At 43.3% G+C, this 19789-nt stretch overlaps 1 protein-coding gene across 1 annotated transcript in view; it reads right to left on the bottom strand.

Annotated features, from left to right (window-relative positions):
* LOC144784683 (pituitary tumor-transforming gene 1 protein-interacting protein-like) overlaps positions 1-19789 on the bottom strand; it is a 142657-nt gene that overhangs the window by 77717 nt on the left and 45151 nt on the right. The window contains exons 4-5 of the mRNA XM_078663633.1: positions 17499-17610; positions 9350-9418 (exon numbers count right to left, since the gene is read on the bottom strand). Coding sequence (XP_078519759.1) covers positions 9350-9418; positions 17499-17610 — 181 coding nt within the window. The remainder of the gene's footprint in view (positions 1-9349; positions 9419-17498; positions 17611-19789) is intronic.

Below are 19789 nucleotides of genomic sequence, written 5' to 3'. Positions count from 1 at the left end.
AAGTAGTAATTAAACAAAAAAAATCATAGGTCGACCAAAGGCCTGTGGAACGTTCAGGTGCGGGGATAATTCCCCTGCTGTGCTGAACGTTCCACGGGAGCCAATGCACCTGTGATGAGCTGAGCTCGTCATGAGCACAGGAGCGCCGTGCGCTCCCCCCTCCCCCCAGCACAGCGGGGGAATAACCCCCGCAGCGAAGGGGTTAAGGTGTCTTTATTATAGATGCGCTTTGTTTTCATAAGTGGACAGCCAAAGCGTTTCGCCCAGACATGGGCTTCTTCAGGGCGATTAAAAAATGCAGTAATCTCGCATGCGGAGTTTAGTTAGGTCCGCATCTTATTCAAATCCGCGTCGGGACATAGGGTGAAAGAGGTATTAACCTCTTTTGAATGAAGCACTAATAGTCCAATTAGTGAGAGGCTTCAAGTCTCCGTCTGAGTTATGATGATCCGTGTTAGAGGCAATACGTATTTGTGTAAAAAACTCCATGTGCGGGCCGTATCTGGTGGAGTCTCTTCCTGGCGGGAGGATGTAATTGACATCCTCCCGCCAGGACGAGACGCCACCGGAGGTTAATTCCTCTTTCACCCTATGGCCCCATATACAGCAACGTGGACTTCTTTTTTCGCTTTTTGTGCATACTATATGATTTACCTTGTATATATATATATATATATATATATATATATTGCCCCTCATACCCTTAGAATGAATGTTTAATTTTGTGGTCAAGTGGCAGCTGACCATCTGAGGTGGGAAATATTTTGTTACCTTTGTGACTAGTCCAGACAGTGCAATCCACTACAATCCTGCTGCCTTTTCGAGTATTAGTAAAGCTAAGAACAGTACACAAGACTTACTAATCAATAACAAATTGTGTTACATAGATTGTGAGGAGAGTAATATAACAAACTCATAGAAAGTACCTTCAAGATTATTTCCTGTAATCCTTAAGGTACATTTGTGTCCTCACCAAGCTCCCTCTTCTCATAATTTGGGCATGCTCTTGTGGTGCAACTGTTATAACTGGTTTGTCTTCAGAAGCATTAGCCTCTCCTTGATAAATTCCATCATCAACTACTGTATGACAAAAGGCCACCGCACCAAAATGGTACCCTTCTTCACATAGTCTCATTACTACCGCTCTCTTGAGAATTCAGATCCTAAAATCCCCAGTCTTGATTGTATAGGTAAACAACTTAATCGTCCTTGAAGGTTTTGAAAACTTGGAACCATTCAAATGGCCACAAAATTCTGGACTTCGAATCTTGACTATGTGATTCACACTTAATGATGTTCTTTTAGTACCTTTTCTGGTGTCAAACCACTCCTTTCTTTCTGTCAACTTCCTAAACTCACTCTTTCTCCACTTGTCTCCACCCCCTTCATCCTTCCTCCACTTACCCAAGCAGGAAACCAAGAGAGTTGTTTTTTCCCTCTAAATAGTTCAGATGGGGGTTTCCCTGTCATGGTATGCGCTGACAGACTATACAGTTTGACATTCTTAACTCCTCTTCCCTCCAACACCTCTTATTACTCTTCACCACATGAACGGTATATCAAGACCTTATTGAACCTCTCGATCATTCCATTTGTCTTGGGATGGTAAAGAACACACCTTTTATACTTAATATTCCCCTGTCTCAGACGTTCTTCCATTTCTCTTAACACAAGCTAAATAGCGTTGTCTGTCAGCAGAGTATTAGGAATGTCTTCCCAGCTAAAGAGATTATTGAAACATGTTGTCACATGCTTAGTCCCAATAGCATTAGGGGTCTTAATTTCTGGCCACCATGAGTAAATGTCCATAAGAACGGACACACAGCAAGTACTCCCTCATCATAAACAGGATCTAAAGTATCCAATGCGACATCAGCCCAAGGTTTACTCGAGGGATCCCTCAACACCATGGGTTGAACAGAAGGTTTAAGCACTTTGTCAAATTTTAGACAATCCAATCACCACCTCACCACACATTTTACGTGTATGTCCACCCCAGCCACAAATAACATGCCCTCAGCCTTTCTTTGGTTGGTCTTGGATATGCGCAACAGTCCCTGATGTGCTGGCTCTAATAGTTGAGTCCCCCCCCCCACTGGGGTAATCAGCCCACTTCCTCTGAAAATCGAGTCCTCCTTAACAGATAACTACTCTTTCACAATTCAATACTTCCTACAGTCTTTGTCAAATCCTATTCTCACACACCATCCATTTTAGGTACACCACTTCAAATCTTTTGGGAACACATCTTCTACTAAATTGCTATTCCATTCCTCGTCACTGAAAGCACTATCAGCTATGTCACACACACCACAACCATCCAGTTCATCTTCACTATTGTTACCTGCACTAGATCTTAACCCCTTCACCGCGGGGCTAATTCCCGCGCAGTGCGGGGGGTCACGCACGGCACCGCGGTCATGGTGGCGCTGTGCTCCATGACGAGCTGAGCTCGTCATGACCACGCCCGTTTTAATAGAATACTCAGCACAGCGGGAGAATTATCCCCGCGTGGGAGCGCCGCAGCAGTCATGACGAGCTCAGCTCATCATGATCACAGCGCCACTGTGCCACATGACGAGCTGAGCTCGTTATGAGCACGGAAGGTGTTAACTCTCCTCTGCACCCACAACACCAGTCTAGATAAATAGTTCACAAATGTATTCTTGGCACTTGGAACACACTCTACTCCGCAATTGACCCCCTGGATTGACAGTATCAGTTCCCTTATTCATAAAACACCACCTTGAGAGACTTATGGTCTGTTCTGACAACAAACAAACTTCCACACAGAATTCTCAACACTCCAACTCCGGGGAAAGGTCATTCATCTCAATCTCAACTTCATTAATATTTTCCTGGCTATTCTTGCTCCTGCACATATTGCCACTCATGTGTCCCTTTCCTTTAGGATTTATTCCAAGTTATCTTCCACCCCGGGAAGCTTTTATTATTTGCAATCTGCACTGTGTTTCACACCTAAAACATTCCCCCAAAAACTAACATTTTGCTTTGTCTTTGTCAATCCCACTTCTGAACATTCCTTTGTACACTTTACAGTTTGAAACTGTCCTTTCTCATCACAGCAACAAAAGCCACGCACTGCTCAATCTTCTTAGCAACAGCTAGAACCTCAACTTAACTGGGCCATCTTTTTACCACAACTCGTCCTTCACGTTTTCAATGCTGCAGCTCTTAGCATGAATTAGTGTCTTATCTAGAGTGTTCGGATATTTACAGATGGGTGACAATTTGTGTAAATCAGTTACATAACTTTCTACTGGTTTCACAGCTCTCTTAATTCACCTCCCAATATGGTACAGCTCAAGGTTCATGCTCACCTTTGGAAGGTAATGAATACTAAGCATCTTGATAAATATTTCCTATTTGTTGAGGTTTGAGGCTTCCTCACTTGGCAATTCAGGAAGATGATCAAATACCTCTTGTCGCTCAGGCCCCATGCAATGCATGAGCAGTTATGTATTTCTCTCTGCACTTAACAACATGCCACATACCCTGGCATAGTGGCAAAATACCTTTTTCCATTTTGCACACTTTAAGACAGGCTCTCCAGGGGGAGGTTACTAGAAATGGGGTGTTCTAGTGATGGGAGGGACTCCCTCAGCTGCTAAGTTAGAGTGGTCTACCTGAGGGCATTGGCCGTTTGTTTATACCTATCTGAGATGTCATGTTTCCCTGTGGACCATGCTACTAAATTACTGTACTGTTCACTGGACCGTGGCTGTAGACCTGGATATCATGTGTACTGTCAGTGCCCGGGTATCTTTCCCAGAACTGCATGTAGTTCCTTATAAAACATAATACAACTGTATGCTACAAAAGAAAAAAACACGAGGTGCAGTGGCATTCTGCAAGCCCCTGCAATAGCTTCATCAATTCAAAAAAACAAAAGTAAATATGTATTTTGCCTGATGTCTGAACTGACACCCAAGTATCCTCTGTCACTTGCACTCGACTTAGTACCTGAAACTTAACAAAGAAAAAATAATACACCATCACCAACCACTATCTTCATTTCAGAATGTGTTTGATAATATATAAACGTTGTTTTTATTTGAGTCTTCTTGATAAAACCCTCAACACCAGGTCACTTCTTTTTACTCCTAGTATCACAGTGCCCAACTTAGTATGAACAATAGCCTCATCACATCGACAAGTCTGCCAATCGGGCCCCGTTGTGGAACTCTGAATAATGACAAACTGTACACTGTGTTGGTCCCTTGGTACTTTGACTGTGCCGAACAGCTGGGAGCTAGAGATCGACCTTTTCAAATTAGGAACCCAAATTCCAGCATGCCTTTTGTCTTGCTCCCAGGCTGTCTTCAATCCACCATCACATTCATAAAGGACTTAAAACCTTGCATTTTAGGTCCTACTTCATATTTTTCCTTGCAATTAGCCATCTGGTCACATTTTTCTCTTTACTATTAGCAAAAGTAAACCCCGTGCAGTAGCTCAGTATTTTCAAATAATTTTACCAAGTTGAATAGGCATCGTGTGATTTCCACAGTACCGGAGTGCGTCCTTGTTGGAAGTGACACTCTAGAAAGGTGGTGTTACCATTTTGTTATCAATAAATGAGCATTTTCTGATATAGAGGTCCTTATATGTACTTTCAGATTTCAAATTTGGTGGGAATGGAGAGTCCCACGCTTCATTTACTGCATGGCATACATACCAGAATATCAGTTCTGTTTCACAACTGTTCAACAGGTTCTGTTAGATAGGGAAAGGTAGCATAAGAGAGCCAGGTCTCCACCCTTTCCATTGTCTTTATCTGGACCTGAACCATGCAAACCTAACCTTTATACTGATTTCTTGACTCAGTTCAGTCTAAACTTACCTTATCAACAATAGAGTGTGCTAGTGATCTTGTTGAGAAATGACTGCATGTAGCTTGAATGAAGTCCCCTTGCCTCTTGAGGGCCCATGGGGGCCAACTTGCCCTCCTGTTAACCCCTATAGGAAACAGAGAAGATGCCCAGACCCTCGTATCTTAGTGTAGAATTTATCACATGACAAGGAACTCGTGACCTTTATAATAACCAAGATGGCCACCTTTTTCCGCCAAGCGTCCAAGTGAGAGCCGGATGGTGAAGACAGCAAGTGAACTCCAAATGCGTGCACATTAAGTGTGCAACGAGCTAAGAGAAATACATGGACACCCTGTGGGCTGCACGAAATTAATACCTGAATCCAGTTGGTGTTTCAGGTCACCCCACAAAAGCGGAGTGCCACTAAGAGATCGGAAATAGTTTTTGGAATTCGGATACAGACACAAGGTTTTTGTCCCAGTGATTGCAATATCCTCCCTTCACGAGGCACCGGACGGTGTACAGTGAGAATTAAAGCTTGAAGCATAGTCCCCCAAGTTTATGAATGAAAATACGTCCTGCCAGAAACACACAGACAAATAAAGCCCTGATGAGGGTTCGAAAACTTGCTATTCGAACCTGAAACGCGTCGGCACATCTACAAGAGCCAGTTATATCATTGAGTGATTGATTGAAATATTTTGTATTTTGGTTCTGCTCTTGGTTTCACATCGCTTTGTTTGTCTATAATATGAATTCATTTGCAAATATGGATGAAATGCATTTTTAATGTGTATTGTTCTGTGTTACTGCGATATTGTTTTGATTTGGTTGTTTTTGTCAAACTTGTAAGATATTGTGTAAATGTGTATCTATTTCTGCCAAAAGATAAAATTTCTTCAAAAATAATTCAAAAAACAAGAGTAATAGGTATAAATAAAAGTACCATACCAGGTTTCATAAAGTTGCACTTGGTCTTCATCTGATAAATTCTACACTAAGATACGAGGGTCCGGGCATCTTCTCTGTTTCCTATAGTTTAAATGGTCCAGCCCCTCCCTCAGTCCCGTCAGGACCTAACTCCTTTGTTCTCACACACTCCTGTTAACCCCAGCAAGCCCCACACAGCTGGTTTGCTGAGAGGCACCTCCTAGCACACTGCCGCTTGGGGCATGAAGTCCACTTTAGTCCTGAGCCCCTGAGGGCGTAAAGGGACCTCATCCCCTCACCAGCAGTCAGCTAAGAGGTGCATTTGCAGAGTGGTGGAAAAAGGGGCATGGCCTCCGACCACCTCTCATCAATCCCACTGTGTGGGGCTTACTGGACGTTACAGGTGGGCTAGTTGGCCCCTTAGGACCCTCAGCAGCGAAGAGTGCGCCAGGAGGCACATTTGCAGAGAAGTGCAGAGAAGGGAGCTGGGATTGGCATGTTGCCAGCTTTGTTTTTTTCCCTATTTTAAGAAGGGGGCTGTGTGGCCCCCCCTTCCTTGATCCTTTTTGGGCCCTAGGGACCCCATCACCTAGAGCCTGATCCATTAAAAAAAAAAAAAATTTAAAAAAGGAAAAGAAAAGGAGAGGTGCCGCGAGGCCCCCCTCCTGAGGCCCATTTCGGTCCTGGGGACCCCAACCCCTGGGGCGATGCCTATCTTTTTTTAGAGAGGAAAGGGGAGAGAACTGACAATCCAAGTGTTCCCACTTGGCCTCTACGCACTTTTGCCTATACCATTTGGTAATTAGCATAAATGAAAACTATACACATCAATCACAATGAATAGAATTAAAATGGCCACAATGTTCTTTGATTGTTGTCAGAAACCAACTTTCATTTTAATTAGTCATACTTTAAAAATAATAAGCAATGAATTCAATAATTCAGTAACAATACATTTCAAGCTTTCTTGATGAAGCTGCCCAATGCATTTCGGGCCTGCGGCCCTTCTTCAGGGGCTTGATCTGTAGTACAATGAATAAAAAAACAAAAAAACATACTGTCATTTACATAGAACAAGCGTTCAGACGAAGCAGTCATTATTTACAATTTCTATATCGATGCTCATTGTATTTATGATCAAAAAAATGCTTGTGGGTTAGTATAAAGCAACCATTGCTTGAGCACTTAGATACTTCAGATTGATGCCGACACAACTAAATACCAAGTAGATTCAACGAAATCTAAGTGACCTGTGATCAAGCAAATTATAAAAAAATGGTGCATCCACTTGATGTGAACAATGCTTGGTCAAAAGTGTCCCTTAGTTAAACCGTGACATAATATCGATGTCAACTCACTGTTTGTCTGTGTCCATATACTTATTTTCGTTATGGTCACGTAATCTAAATAAACAAGTGAATAACCGAATGCTCATCTGCTCTTAATTGCAAAGCTTCATGTTTGCCAATATTCAAACAATTATCTTAAAACTAACCTTGAGACCGTTCACGTACTCATATTTTCTCAACCGGTACAACTTTTTATACCGGTTGAGAAAATATGAGTATGTGAACGGACTCAAGGTTAATTTTAAGATAATTGTTTGAATATTTGCAAACATGAAGCTTTGCAATTAAAAGCAGATGAGCATTCGGTTATTCACTTGCTTATTTAGATTACGTGACCATTATGGAAATAAGTATATGGAAATAGACAAACAGTGAGTTGACATTGTTATTTTGTCACAGTTTAACTAAGGGGCACTTTTGACCAAGCATTGTTCACATCAAGTGGATGCACCATTTTTTTAATAATTTGGTTGATCACAGATCACTTAGAGTTCGTTGAATCTACTTGGTATTTAGTTGTGTCGGCATTGATCTGAAGTATCTAAGTGCACAAGCAATGGTTGCTTTATACTAACCCACAAGCATTTTTTGGATCATAAATACAATGAGCATCAATATAGAAATTGTAAATAATGACTGCTTCGCCTGAACGCTTGTTCTATGTAAATTAGTATTTTTTTTGTTTTTTTATTCATTGTGCTACAGATCAAGCCCCTGGAGAAGGGCCGCAGGCCCAAAATGCATTGGGCAGCTTCATGAAGAAAGCTTGAAATTTATGGTTACTGAATTATTGAATTCATTGATTATTATATTTAAAGTATGACTAATTAAAAATGAAAGTTTGTTTCTGACAACAATCAAAGAACATTGTGGAAATTGTAATTCTGTTCATTGTGATTGATGTGTATAGTTTTCATTTATGCTAATAACCAAATGGTATAGGCAAAAGTGCGTAGAGGCCAAGTGGGAACACTTGGATTGTCAGTTCATTTTAAGCACATTAGGGACAGTGTGCAAACCTCATCAGCACGCCAGAGAACAGGAAAATTGGTCTAATATAGATAAAGGGAGTGCTTCTCCATCATTATTTTTGTATAGGAAAGGGGAGAGACCATTTTTTACCATTTCTATTTGAAATAAAAATATGTTTAAAGGAGAGGGCCACGCGGCCCCACTCCGGAGGCCAATCCTGGGCCCAGGACGTAACTTTTTTTTAAAAAATAGGTAGTGGGACTTGCTCAACCCCCCTACTCGGGCTGATAGTGCCCCAGAGATCCCATCCCCTGGGGTATGGCCACATCGTTGGGTCCCGCTGAGGGAGCCTCATGGCACCAGCTGTCCTTGTCTGCTAACATGCAGCTCCCTCTGTCCAAAAGCAATTCTACTTCGCTTCATGGAAGCATTTTCCATGCTCTTGCTTCCATGAAGTGAAGCAGACTTTACGTTGGCATGGCGAGAGCAGTCCTCTCTCCATGCCATAGCAAACTGCAATGTCCCGGGGGTGGGCACCACGGGACATTGCTGTAGTCGGCCCTGGGTGGTGGTGGCCAAGTCACAAGATGGCACCCAACACTTCCTGGTTTGAAATGCAAGCAGCCAATCAGATCCCAGGCTCAAGATCAGGAGGGTTCGCGGATCCTCCGAGGACATATTTGTAATTCCATTCAGCAGTTTGGGCTGTAGCTGCGTCAACAGTTAGCATGGAGAAAAACTTTTGGGACCGCCCCCTTATTCTCGGTCCCCGCTTGATGGATCACCCCGAAATTTTCAAGACAGCAGCTAGTGAGTGGGCCATTCGTTTTGAAAATTTTGCGAAGATTCGTTAAACGGCGCCAAAGATATTGGCAAAAGAAAAAAGGCTTTTTAAATAGAAACAAGGTCCAAACTACAACTACCTACTGGTGATCGCCAGTAGGTAATATGAATAAATCAGTTTAAGTTTAAACATTTTCAATGCTATAATGGAGGATGCAATTTAGTAGGGATCGTGGTAGCTTTAAGTGAATCGGTTTAAGTCCCTGGACGACAACAAACCAGTAAATAATGCAGTTGTTAAGTTCACTCATCTAATTCTATAAAAAGAATGTCTTGCACTTCAGAGCTTCCGTCCCAGGAACAATTCTATCCTTGCTAACCTAGCATTACTACAAATGTGCTTATCATGATTTGGTGCTTCATGCCCTTCACAAAACATCAGCTTCAGCAATTACACTAAGCTGGAGACGCAAACCTTACCTTTTAAGAGCCTGCACTCGTCTCTCCTCTCTCTCACTGGCCAGCCTCTCTTCCTCTGCACTCAACCTCCTGAAAAAAATTCACATTCAAAATAGTCATTTATAACACCTCTTAAGAACATTAGTTTCATATTCTGCTCGTGAATGCAGTTCGTTTAGCTTTATTATCACAATAGTACAATGTCAGAGGTAACATACAATGCATTTAAACAATATGGAGATAGAAAGATATAAATATTAAATAAAATACACAAACTTTAAAATCTAGCCAACAGCTGTTGCCTCATTTTATATACCATAATTAGATAATATACATCTTCAGACCGCTCTTTCCTCTACTTTCAAAACTAAAAATATTAAACATATATTATACATCCCCAGGGGAGCATCAGGGAGGTATATTGCTAGCGTCCTTGTCTTTAATGAATTTGTGATTTTCCGGTTACAATAGCTTGGAGAATTGCCATTTTATGTCAAAGCAGTAGGCTACCATTATGCATGTTGAAAGCCATTCAGTGCCACTTCTCCACATGCTCCACAGACTTAATAAAAAACCTGCTAAAAAATACTGCATTAGACCAATCTGCAGCTTTTTAAAAATGTTTGCAATCTTCAACCCACAAAGAACACCTAACTTGCCATTTGAATATTTAGACCTCTTAGTTGGTCCCTCTGAACATCTAAGCATGGAGGTGTAGATTTTGGATGTTTGAGTGTAAAACTCTGCCCAGATGTTGGAATAGCAGGTCTTCCTGAAAAGGAAACCAAAGTGGAGGGCTTTCGTTCAGAGTACCAGACTCGTTAACACCTTAGGTGCTGCGCACGATCAACGGCCGACGGCACCACTACCTCCGTAGTGCTGCCGTCGGCCGTTGAACATTCGAACTGCACCTGCGCAATGGAACATCCAGCACTGGAGCTGGACGTTCCATAGCAGCTAAGGTGTTAAGCTAAGTCCAGGCTATCAGATTTAACTAGGCTGTGGAGAAAGGAGCAAAGGAGGCTAAAGTCCCACCAAACGCAGAATACATCTTCCAGAGAACATTGAGAGGAACACATTAGAGAAGAAAACACTGGGCACCAAGTGTTTTCGGAGAAGGTAAAAGGTCTACTAACAGCAGGTCCCATGTGCTCAGATGGCCTATGCCATCTCTGACAGCACAAACACTGATGGTTGGGATGATAACACCTACTGAATTTCTCTGCCCTGAAGTTGAGTAATCCTGCTGGATGATTAACTGTAGAGGAGATCCTGATAAATGCCAGCCAGCCCCACAACCTCAATGATCACATAGATCACGTCACCCCACACCTCCTGCTTGTTACAGTACCACATGGCTGTTATGTGCTCTGCAGTGGCATATAGATCCAGAAGATTTATGGGATGACGCTGCTCCACCATACATCAGAAGCCTCTGAGCTCCATCTGTTACAGGTGACCACCCAAAATGAGACAATTCATCCGCCACCACTGTTAAGTCCTGAGAGAGTACTTAGAACAGTCAACCACAAATCAGTGTCACCATTGAGGTCCTGAGACACCCCATCAGAGACATTTGTTCTTGGCCAACAGTATTGGACCCAGTGCAGAAACAAGTTCCATTGAAGGGCCTGCACGTTTCACCAAGTGTGAGGTACCAGCAACATATAAAATACTAACTCATCCAAGAGCCCCAGACGCCTGAAAGCTAGAACACTGGATCTTGCCTGAAAAATTGGGACCACAACCTGAATGTCCCAGACTCAATGCAGACATGCAAAAGACTTCAAGGTGACAGTGTCCAAGACAGCCCTGATAAAGGGCAGCCTCTGTGAATGTGGAGGGTGAGATTTGGACTCACTAATGGAAAACCCTTGGTTGGGGAACAAGAGCAAGATTCTCTGCACAGGATTTAAGATTATCTGAGGCAAACCTACCTTCATCAGCCAGTGGTCGAACTAGGGGAATACTTGTTTCCCACTTCTTGAGGAACAAGATCAAAACTGCAGTCTAAGACTGTTCTCAGGCCTCCGTTCTTCTTGGGGACAAAGAGCCAATGCAAGTAATCACCCATTCGTCGCCCAACTCAAGTACAAGCTCAACAGCCTCCTTAGTGAGCAACTAACACATTTGCATGGAAAGGATATTGGAGTGGCTAGCCATGTTTGAGTGAACACAGTGGGATTGAGAAGGGAGTGCCCAGAAACGAAAGGCATAAACCTCTTGAACAATCAGGAGGACCCATAGATCCAAAGTGATGGAGTGCCAATAGGGTAGGCAATGTCTCCTCTACTCCCCTACTGGCCCCTAATGCCCATTCAAGAAGGTTTGGCAGGATTGTCTGGAGAAGAAGAAGGAGAGAATTGACACATCTTCGATCATTGCCCCCTGACACTGCCTCAGCCTCTAGTGCCATCAAAAGTCTGTGTAGAGAACCCTGCACCTCTTTGATGATGCTGTTGCCCCTATAGTCCCCAACAAACTGCTCCCCTAGCCCACTTGTACACCATAGAAGCTATCTAGGTTGCCCCCCCAGGCTGACCCCCACGCGGCGCGAGGTTATCCAGTCCTCACAAAGATCTCTCTTTCTCCTCATTTCTACGCTTTCCCCCTACCTCTTTCTTCTTCCTATTCTGCTCTCGGACCTTTTCTGTGATCCTGGCGCCCTGTTGGGCCGTCTTAAGTATATTAGATCAATCTTCAGATGCATCGTCACCAAGGGCCACGAGATTTGGGTTGTATGCATACCATGTTGTTATGACAGCTTGTATTAAGCCACGCGGCCGGCCCCACTGGGGTTGTAGGCAAGGCGCTGTGTTCGATAGTTCATTCTGTATGGCACCTATGATTTGATTACTGCTATCTGTCGCGGCCGGCCCCGCCCTGGGGTTGTTGGCTTAACGCTGTGTTTCTGAGACCCTATCATGGGTGTTGTTCTTTACAATAAAACAGACTTGAAGCAAAAAAGTCTGTGTAGGTTGCTAGACATGGCGGTAATGTAAAATCTGTTGAGCTGCGCCTTGTTCATCTTGGAACATTTGTTTAAAGACGTTATGAAGGTCTGCAGGTTGCACAGGAAGAACATCATGCACCTTGACCCAGGGGCAGGGCCGTATAGAATCAACAGGCAAATGGCATTTAAAGAACACAGACCAGTACTCACTTAAGAAGAAAAGAAAAAAAACCAATTAGCTGCCGGTAGGAGTTAGAATTCACCTGGTAAGTGGAAGCCCATGCCAGACGGTTCTCTGGAGTGGGATGCTGCGTCAAAAAACTGAGGTTCACCAGCAGCCAGTCTATGGTGTCTAATGATGGGGCAATCCATCGCTCGCACAAACGTGGTTTTGACCAGGCCGACATAATCGAGTCAACTAGAATCTCTTTTTTTTGTTTTGTATTTCCTTATTCCAATTTTTACCCGGAAATAAAGTAAATGAGGTAAAAAACAGGGTGATTCAAACATAACAAAAACGTGACAGCCCATTGGAACCATTACACATATGGGCACAATAAAAAGACAGTTGGGGCACAGCAATACGGCAAGACCACAGCCTGGATTTACAGTCAACAGGCAGGCAGCCGAGGACATAGGGGTGGTGGGTTGTGGTGGGGGCAGAGGAGTAAACATGCGGGCCCGGGGGAAGGGAAACGGGGGAAAGAGATGAGAAAAGAAGAGTGGGAAGAGAGGAGAGAGGAGAACAGGGAGGGGTGGCGGAGGGAGGTCAGGTAAGAGAAGGAGGGAAAATTAAGGAAGTATAGGGAGAGCAGGAGGACGGGTGGAGGGAGAGACAAGAAGAGCCAAGGAGAAGAAAGCAAGGGGCGGGAGGAGAGGTAGTCTTAGGGCAACAGCTGCAGAGCTGGGGTTGCAGGGGACAAATCAGGTTTGTGGGGCTGCGATAACCCAGAGGTTCTAGTCATCGGGCAGTTGATCTTCGGGAGCACAATGCCCACCATCCTGTATAAAGGGCGCCCAGGTGAGGAGAAAGGTCTCCGTCCTGTCATGCAGGCTATAGAGGACATGTTCATTCAAGGCTGTCTGGTATATGGCTGTCAACTAGAATCTCACTGAAGGATTACTTAGGTTCTGAGTTTGAAATTCCAGGTTGCAAAATTTGAGTAAGAAGGTCTGCCGGACAGTTCTTGCACTTTTCACCGTGCTCTTGACCACTACAGCAAAGTATTCTCTTTCTTTGTTCGGAGGGCCCCCAGAAGAATCAAGGACGGACGCTGAAGTGGTATCCAAGATACTGGCATTCTAAAAATCGAGATCTAAACCAGCATCAAAATAATGAGGGGGAAAGTATAATTTATCGGCATCCTCACCATTATTGTTATCATGACAGATGGAAGAACATATTTTGTATCAGAGTCAGACTAAACAGTAGCCTCCATCCTCTTGATGCAGCTGCCATGGTACAGGAGCTGAAGGAGACATATCCTCCACAATTGGTTGTCTGTGATTGCATGGCAGGATATAGGTCAAACCATAGCTAAAGAAGGATCTAGATCTCGGGAAGCTGGATCTGGAACTAGCGTTGCAGGGAATCCCCTGCGAGGACTGCAGCAGGTAGGATACACAGCCTGCACACCAAGAGGGGCGGCCTGTCTTCCTTCAGGGGCGATTGATGCTGGGGAAGGGCCAGCTGGCAACAATACGACTGGACTCCCTGGCTGGGTCCAGGGGACCAGAATGCATAACGGAGTGAGCTAGAATCATCGTGAATACCGTTAGCGGTCTTATAAACGGCTTAAAATGTTGCAGAGTCCTGGGAAACTCGAGCTGCATCAAATGCAGGTTCGTAATGGGATCTGAAGGGTAAGGTGAAGCCGGTGTCAAGCAGTATCATCTTAATGATTTTGGGAAATATTTTGGAGTCCTCTATTTGGAACAACTTTGTGTTTTATAACCCATTTTTTGCTAATTCAAGCTCTATGTTGTCTAACAATATTGAACTGTAGTTAAAAGTTTAAGATACAAAAATACACAAAAGTGAGCTGTAGAGAAAGGCCACTTTTCCGAGGGGGACGGGGGTTGTGGGGGCTTGGAAAGCGGGGGCCCTAGTGAGTTGCCCAGGCTTTAAAATATCTCTGGGGTCAGGTCTCTGGAACACTGTCTGTGAGATTTCTCCCTAGATCTAGAGCGTCTGGACGCTGAAGAGCCTGGCTTACTTTCCCTATGCTTCTTTTTAGACTTGCCCTTCAGTTTCACCTTTGACGAGCTGTACTTGGACTAACTTTGTGACTTGGATTGGGCGGACCCAGCCGTTGGTGCTCAGCAAGGTAAAGCCTGGCTTCCCGCTGCCTGGTGGCATTGCCATTGGGGTGTATTAGGAAGCATGTCTTCAAAGCCATGGAGCCATGTCGGGTGCTGATGGGCCGCGGGCGGACGCTGTGCAGATTCATGACCGACACCTGCTTCCAGCAGAAGCACGAAATCCATCTTCAGAGGTGGCATCCTTGGACACTGCCAAGAAATGTCAAGAGTTAAAAAAGACTTCAGTAAGTTCCACATTAGCTAGGAGTGGACCGGTAGATTAGCGTCGAAGGTGGGAACATTTGTTTAACTGAGAGGTCAGGGCACAAGGAAGGGCCAAAGTTGAGATGGAGGCCGATGGCACCATTTTTTTTATTCCCCGTAGTTTTATATAACGCGAACTGGATCGGAATGTATCAGAGCTCTTTACATGAGCACCAGTAGCTATAGACGGACACATTAATTTTTTCAGGCAGCAGGAGATTGTGTTGTCCAGAATCACAGGATGTGTTGAGCGTCCCTGAGAAGATTCGAACCCGGTTCCCCAACTCCTAGGTCGACCGCTCTAGCCGTTAGGCCAAATCCTCTCCCAATTGCCCAGCTATTGAGATCTAATTTGTTGCCTGGGAATACTCAGGTGAGGAATCTACGGATATAAGTACCAATCAAAAGTTATTGTTAAGAATGGAAGTGTTGGGTTTTATTTTCACGTCTTTTGAAGGAATACTGTTTTTTGAAAGTTGTATTGCATTGAAGGAGGACCACTTGGTAAACAGAGTTTCATCTCAAATCACTGATAGTCTGCCAGAATTAAGAGATATTTTAAAATGTATGCTCGCATGAAAGGTCGAACGCATCAATCATAAAAGATCATGAACGGATTTTTCTTCATTATATTCAAGGGTAACCGTGCTTAAATCCTTCAAATTAATTCGCAGATGTGCCTTGTCAAGACTGCAAATTTTGATTCTGCTAAAAAAAAAGGGAGAAACGTAAAAAAAAAAAAGCATTTCGTTCTCTCTCAATCGTGGTTCTGGTGCATCATCTTCAGCGCTGGATTATCAGGTGTCTTTTATAGGATAACTGGTGCCATCTAGTGGCCATACGGATATGAACTGTCTGGTATTTGAAAACTTATTTTCTGAAAAATATATCTTCCTCCTTAGGTTACTATAATACTGATAGCGTTATCCCTTCGTTCTTTTGCACTACAAAGGGGTTCTGGCGTTGAAATAAAGTATTCAATAAAGTGTTCAAATCAAAAATGACATTACGCGGCTAAATGCAAAACAGATCATGCTCCCTCTTTACTAAAAACATAATAATAACAACAACCCTTACTCAAATCCTCAAACCTTTTTCAGCCGTTTTGTAACATGCAGACAGGCGTACATCATGCTGTTGGTTGGCACTAATATAGCGGCCATTAGTATCGCTTCACAGCATATCGGGTGGTAGTGGAATGAATTCTGAAATTATTTCGCGGTTTCCGGAGGCTGCCTATGCTTGGGAAGAAAGAAGCAGTGTCACTTCTAGTGTAAATACTGTGCCTCTGTCGCTAGACGCGACGCGTCGTCATTACGAGGACTTAACGCCAGTGAGCGACACAGTGCTTTACAGACAATATTTGTATTCTGGCAGCGTCCTCTCAGCCCGGGGTGCTGCACAGTGAAGCGTGAGAGGTGGAGACACGACTGCAGACGCTATGACGCGCTCTGGTCTGAATGCTCAACATTGTATAGTTCTTGTGACAATGGTATACAACTTAGGCATGGTAACTCCTCCTGACTACTACTTTACTGGGATGTATGCACGGCTGGGCAGTATTCAATGAGCAGAAAGAATTCCCGAGGTCTGGCTTAGGGTCAACAAGCACTGGCAAAGCCAAAAGGTCTAGTCTTAAACGAGATCCATTGGCTTTTGGCAATGTTTTTGCTGTTGGGCAGCAGGGTGCGCTCCTTTCAGTAGCCTGTTTTGAAGTTTCTCACTACTATATTTGAATAAACCCACATGTGTAATACTGTATTCAAATGCATTCACACCCTTTCTTATTTGCACCCCTCCTATGTTTCTACACACCGCATTGTGGTACAAATGAAGGCAATAGAAAAGTAGAGAAAATGACTTTTCTGCACTGGGCAATGTAAAGAGAAAGCTCTAGGTCCACAAACAGTGAAAGGGAAAGGGGGGGAGGGGGTCATATTCGAATATGGCCAAACGTGGGACTTGCCAGGACAGACATGACAAGGAAGCCCCCAGAGGGAAAAATTAGTTCCACTCTCTTTGAAATATTAACTGACATCTAGATGTCCATGCAGAGCAACTGCCCTTTGCAATCCTAATGGAATATATACTCTTCAGATGTTTTCCCTAAGCAACCCTCTGGAGAATTGACCAAATGCCACAGAAAGGTTTAACAAACTATCAAATGCAGTATAAAATATCAATTAATAAAGTGAGCCTCGAGAGCAGAAAGAAATTCTCATTTACTAATTACACGAACAAAGATATCACATAATACTAGCAGGGTTCCCTTGTTTCATCCCTTCTTAAAACTGCTAACACCATACTAACAACGTAGGTCTCATGGAGCCCTGCCATTTGTAAGATGCAACATACTGTAAGGCTAATACCACGTGGTGGTGGCCGTAAATCCCAAAGTGTTTCTTTTGTTCTACTGCGTATCTACTAAGAGAGTTAACAAGAGTGGAAATTTGTAGAGGGAGTAAGGAGAGTTGCTCCTAAGTGGTCCTCAACTCTCTCATTTTCCAGTCTGCTTGTCGCTGTGCGCTGATCTCCAGCAACACAGCTCACAAAATTATGAGCAGCCAATTGTGAACAGTTTCCTACATTCTGACGTTAATAGTAGGACTATGGCGGTGTGCGCATTTCAAATGAAACAAAATGAATTCTTACCCCATGGACCGCTTTTTGCAGCACGCGCAGCAATAACAGCAGCATACAGTTATGCACAGGAGTATCAATCCTGCTAATACAGCAATGGTGATGATAAATGCTTCGAAGTTCACTGAAAAGTAAAGAAAAAGAAAAACAAATAGATAGGTTTCAGATCACAACCGTTCACTTTGTAAATAAGATACAAGGAAGGTTCCTGGTAGGATGCAGCTACAAAGTGGCTCATTCCTTAAAACATGCAGGCAAATTCCCAGCAGGGTAATTTAAAAACATGTATTTACTTTTATTGTACTGAGTATACAAGACTCTACTTCCTCACTCTAGTCACACAATACCTTTTAAAAGTTTCGACTTCAATGAGGATTAGAACAACATTTTCCTTTAGAATAACACATCACTCCATCTTGCTCAGGACCCTCTTCCCACCCAAGGTGTCCTTTTATAGCCACTGTTTCTGCTGAGAGTCCACAAATGATAAGTTGTAAATCACAAAGCGGAAGAGGACCACTGAAGTATCCACTTGATAAAACAGCAGAATACAACGGTGAGTATTGTAACGCGAGAGGCTTCACACAAAACATTGTGCAAAGACTGCTCTAGAAAAACTGGAAGTGGCACCTGCGGTTTAGCAGATTTTGTCATCTGGAGAAGGCATTGGTAATGGGGTGGGTTCGGGGGGGGGTGGGAGCGCCGGTTTGATTGTGCCACGGTTGAAGCCATTACGAATTTAAAATAGGCAATGAGATGCCGCAGATGCTCCTATGGTGAAACAGCCCATTATGTTTCTTAGATAAATAATTATCGAGAGTCTGGCACAACGTGTACTGCAATTAACAACCTGTTGGAGACAAAGACCATAAAGAAATGATAAGAAAAACAAAACTTAGAAAAGGTTTAGAGATGATGAATAGCAAACGAAAATACTGTTTATTCGTACTCCTGATATAGGAACTGGTTGGCTCCTCATACAACAGTCGGCCACTTCCCTTACTAATTCTTTAGGGAAAATTCTGCGACCCTGATGACAGGACAACAAACTCTCTCAGTAGTATCTCAGTAGTCCCTCAAGCACGTGGAGAGGCGTATTCATCCTCCAGGTGTCTCACCAAGTAAATTTTTCTTTCAAAAACTTAAACATCCATTAGCTACAAGACTGTTTTTGTGTTCAAGACAACAAATAGGGCCATGCTCCAGCTCGAAGACCTAGAAACGAACAATGTTAACCAGATTTATAGACAGTTGGTGTATGGGGATAAAGTAAAAGATCTGGAATGGGAAGACACCGCACAGATTCAGATTTATTTTAGAACAAACTTAGATAATATTATTTGCAAAGTATTCTAAAAGACTATGTAAAAGTATGAAAAACAGAATTCATCAACTCGCCAAGCACATAATGAAAAGTCTATTATGCAGTATTCCTTTGAAGCCATTGAAGACTGTCCTGGTACTCAAAGCATTTACAGTGGGGCTTTCCTAATCCCGGTTGAAAGGTGAGCACGCGGAGGTGAATCTGGATAGTATCCTCAGGGTTGGACAAGGAATGGCTAGGACCGTAAAAGCCAAGAGATGTCCTTGCCAGATTCCATTATTACAAGGACAAGGAAGAGGTTTCGGCAGCTGTTCAAGAACCTTTGTGGTACCTTTTCAGGTCCAAACATGTACTTTGTTTGAAGGCATCAGAGTCCTGAATCTCCCACAGTGCTTTGACTTTAGAAATGTAAATAAACAAACTGAGGCAGGACGGGCGATAGTATAGAAACACTTTTTTTTGGGGGGGAATGAAAATGAATTGAATAAAATACATCACTGTACAACCAGGGGGAAGGCAAAAGAGATACAACACATTCTTGAAAGCGCCAGTGGTCGAGAAGGAGATGTAGGTCTGAGGATTAAAATGCTGAATGGGCTCAACATGATGAAACCCTAGTGGTGACCCATGGCTGGACTCTTATCTTAGACTTGTGAATCTGAAGGTGTGACAGGGTGGCTGAGTTGAAGCAGTAGCACATGCTGCCAACTACTGCTTGAAGAATACATTATCTTTTTTGGCTACTGGGAGATTGTCTTGTATGAGAGAGGCCGTTCCGTTCCCTATATAGCTGCATCCGTTGCTGTGATACAATCCAACATAGCTGCCTGGACTGGTTTTCACTGCCCAAATACAGAGTTCTTGAGGTATTGCGCAATTTTATAACTCTGACAATTATGCAAGAAACCAACCCCTGAATAAGGGCTTAATAAGCACTTATTAACTTGCAAATGCAACAACGATACAAAGCACAAGTCAT

This window comes from Lissotriton helveticus, chromosome 10, assembly GCF_964261635.1.
Source record: "Lissotriton helveticus chromosome 10, aLisHel1.1, whole genome shotgun sequence".
Taxonomy (NCBI): Eukaryota; Metazoa; Chordata; class Amphibia; order Caudata; family Salamandridae; genus Lissotriton; species Lissotriton helveticus.
The sequence above is the reverse complement of the archived record's forward strand: the minus strand, read 5'-3'. Positions and strand labels throughout refer to the sequence as shown.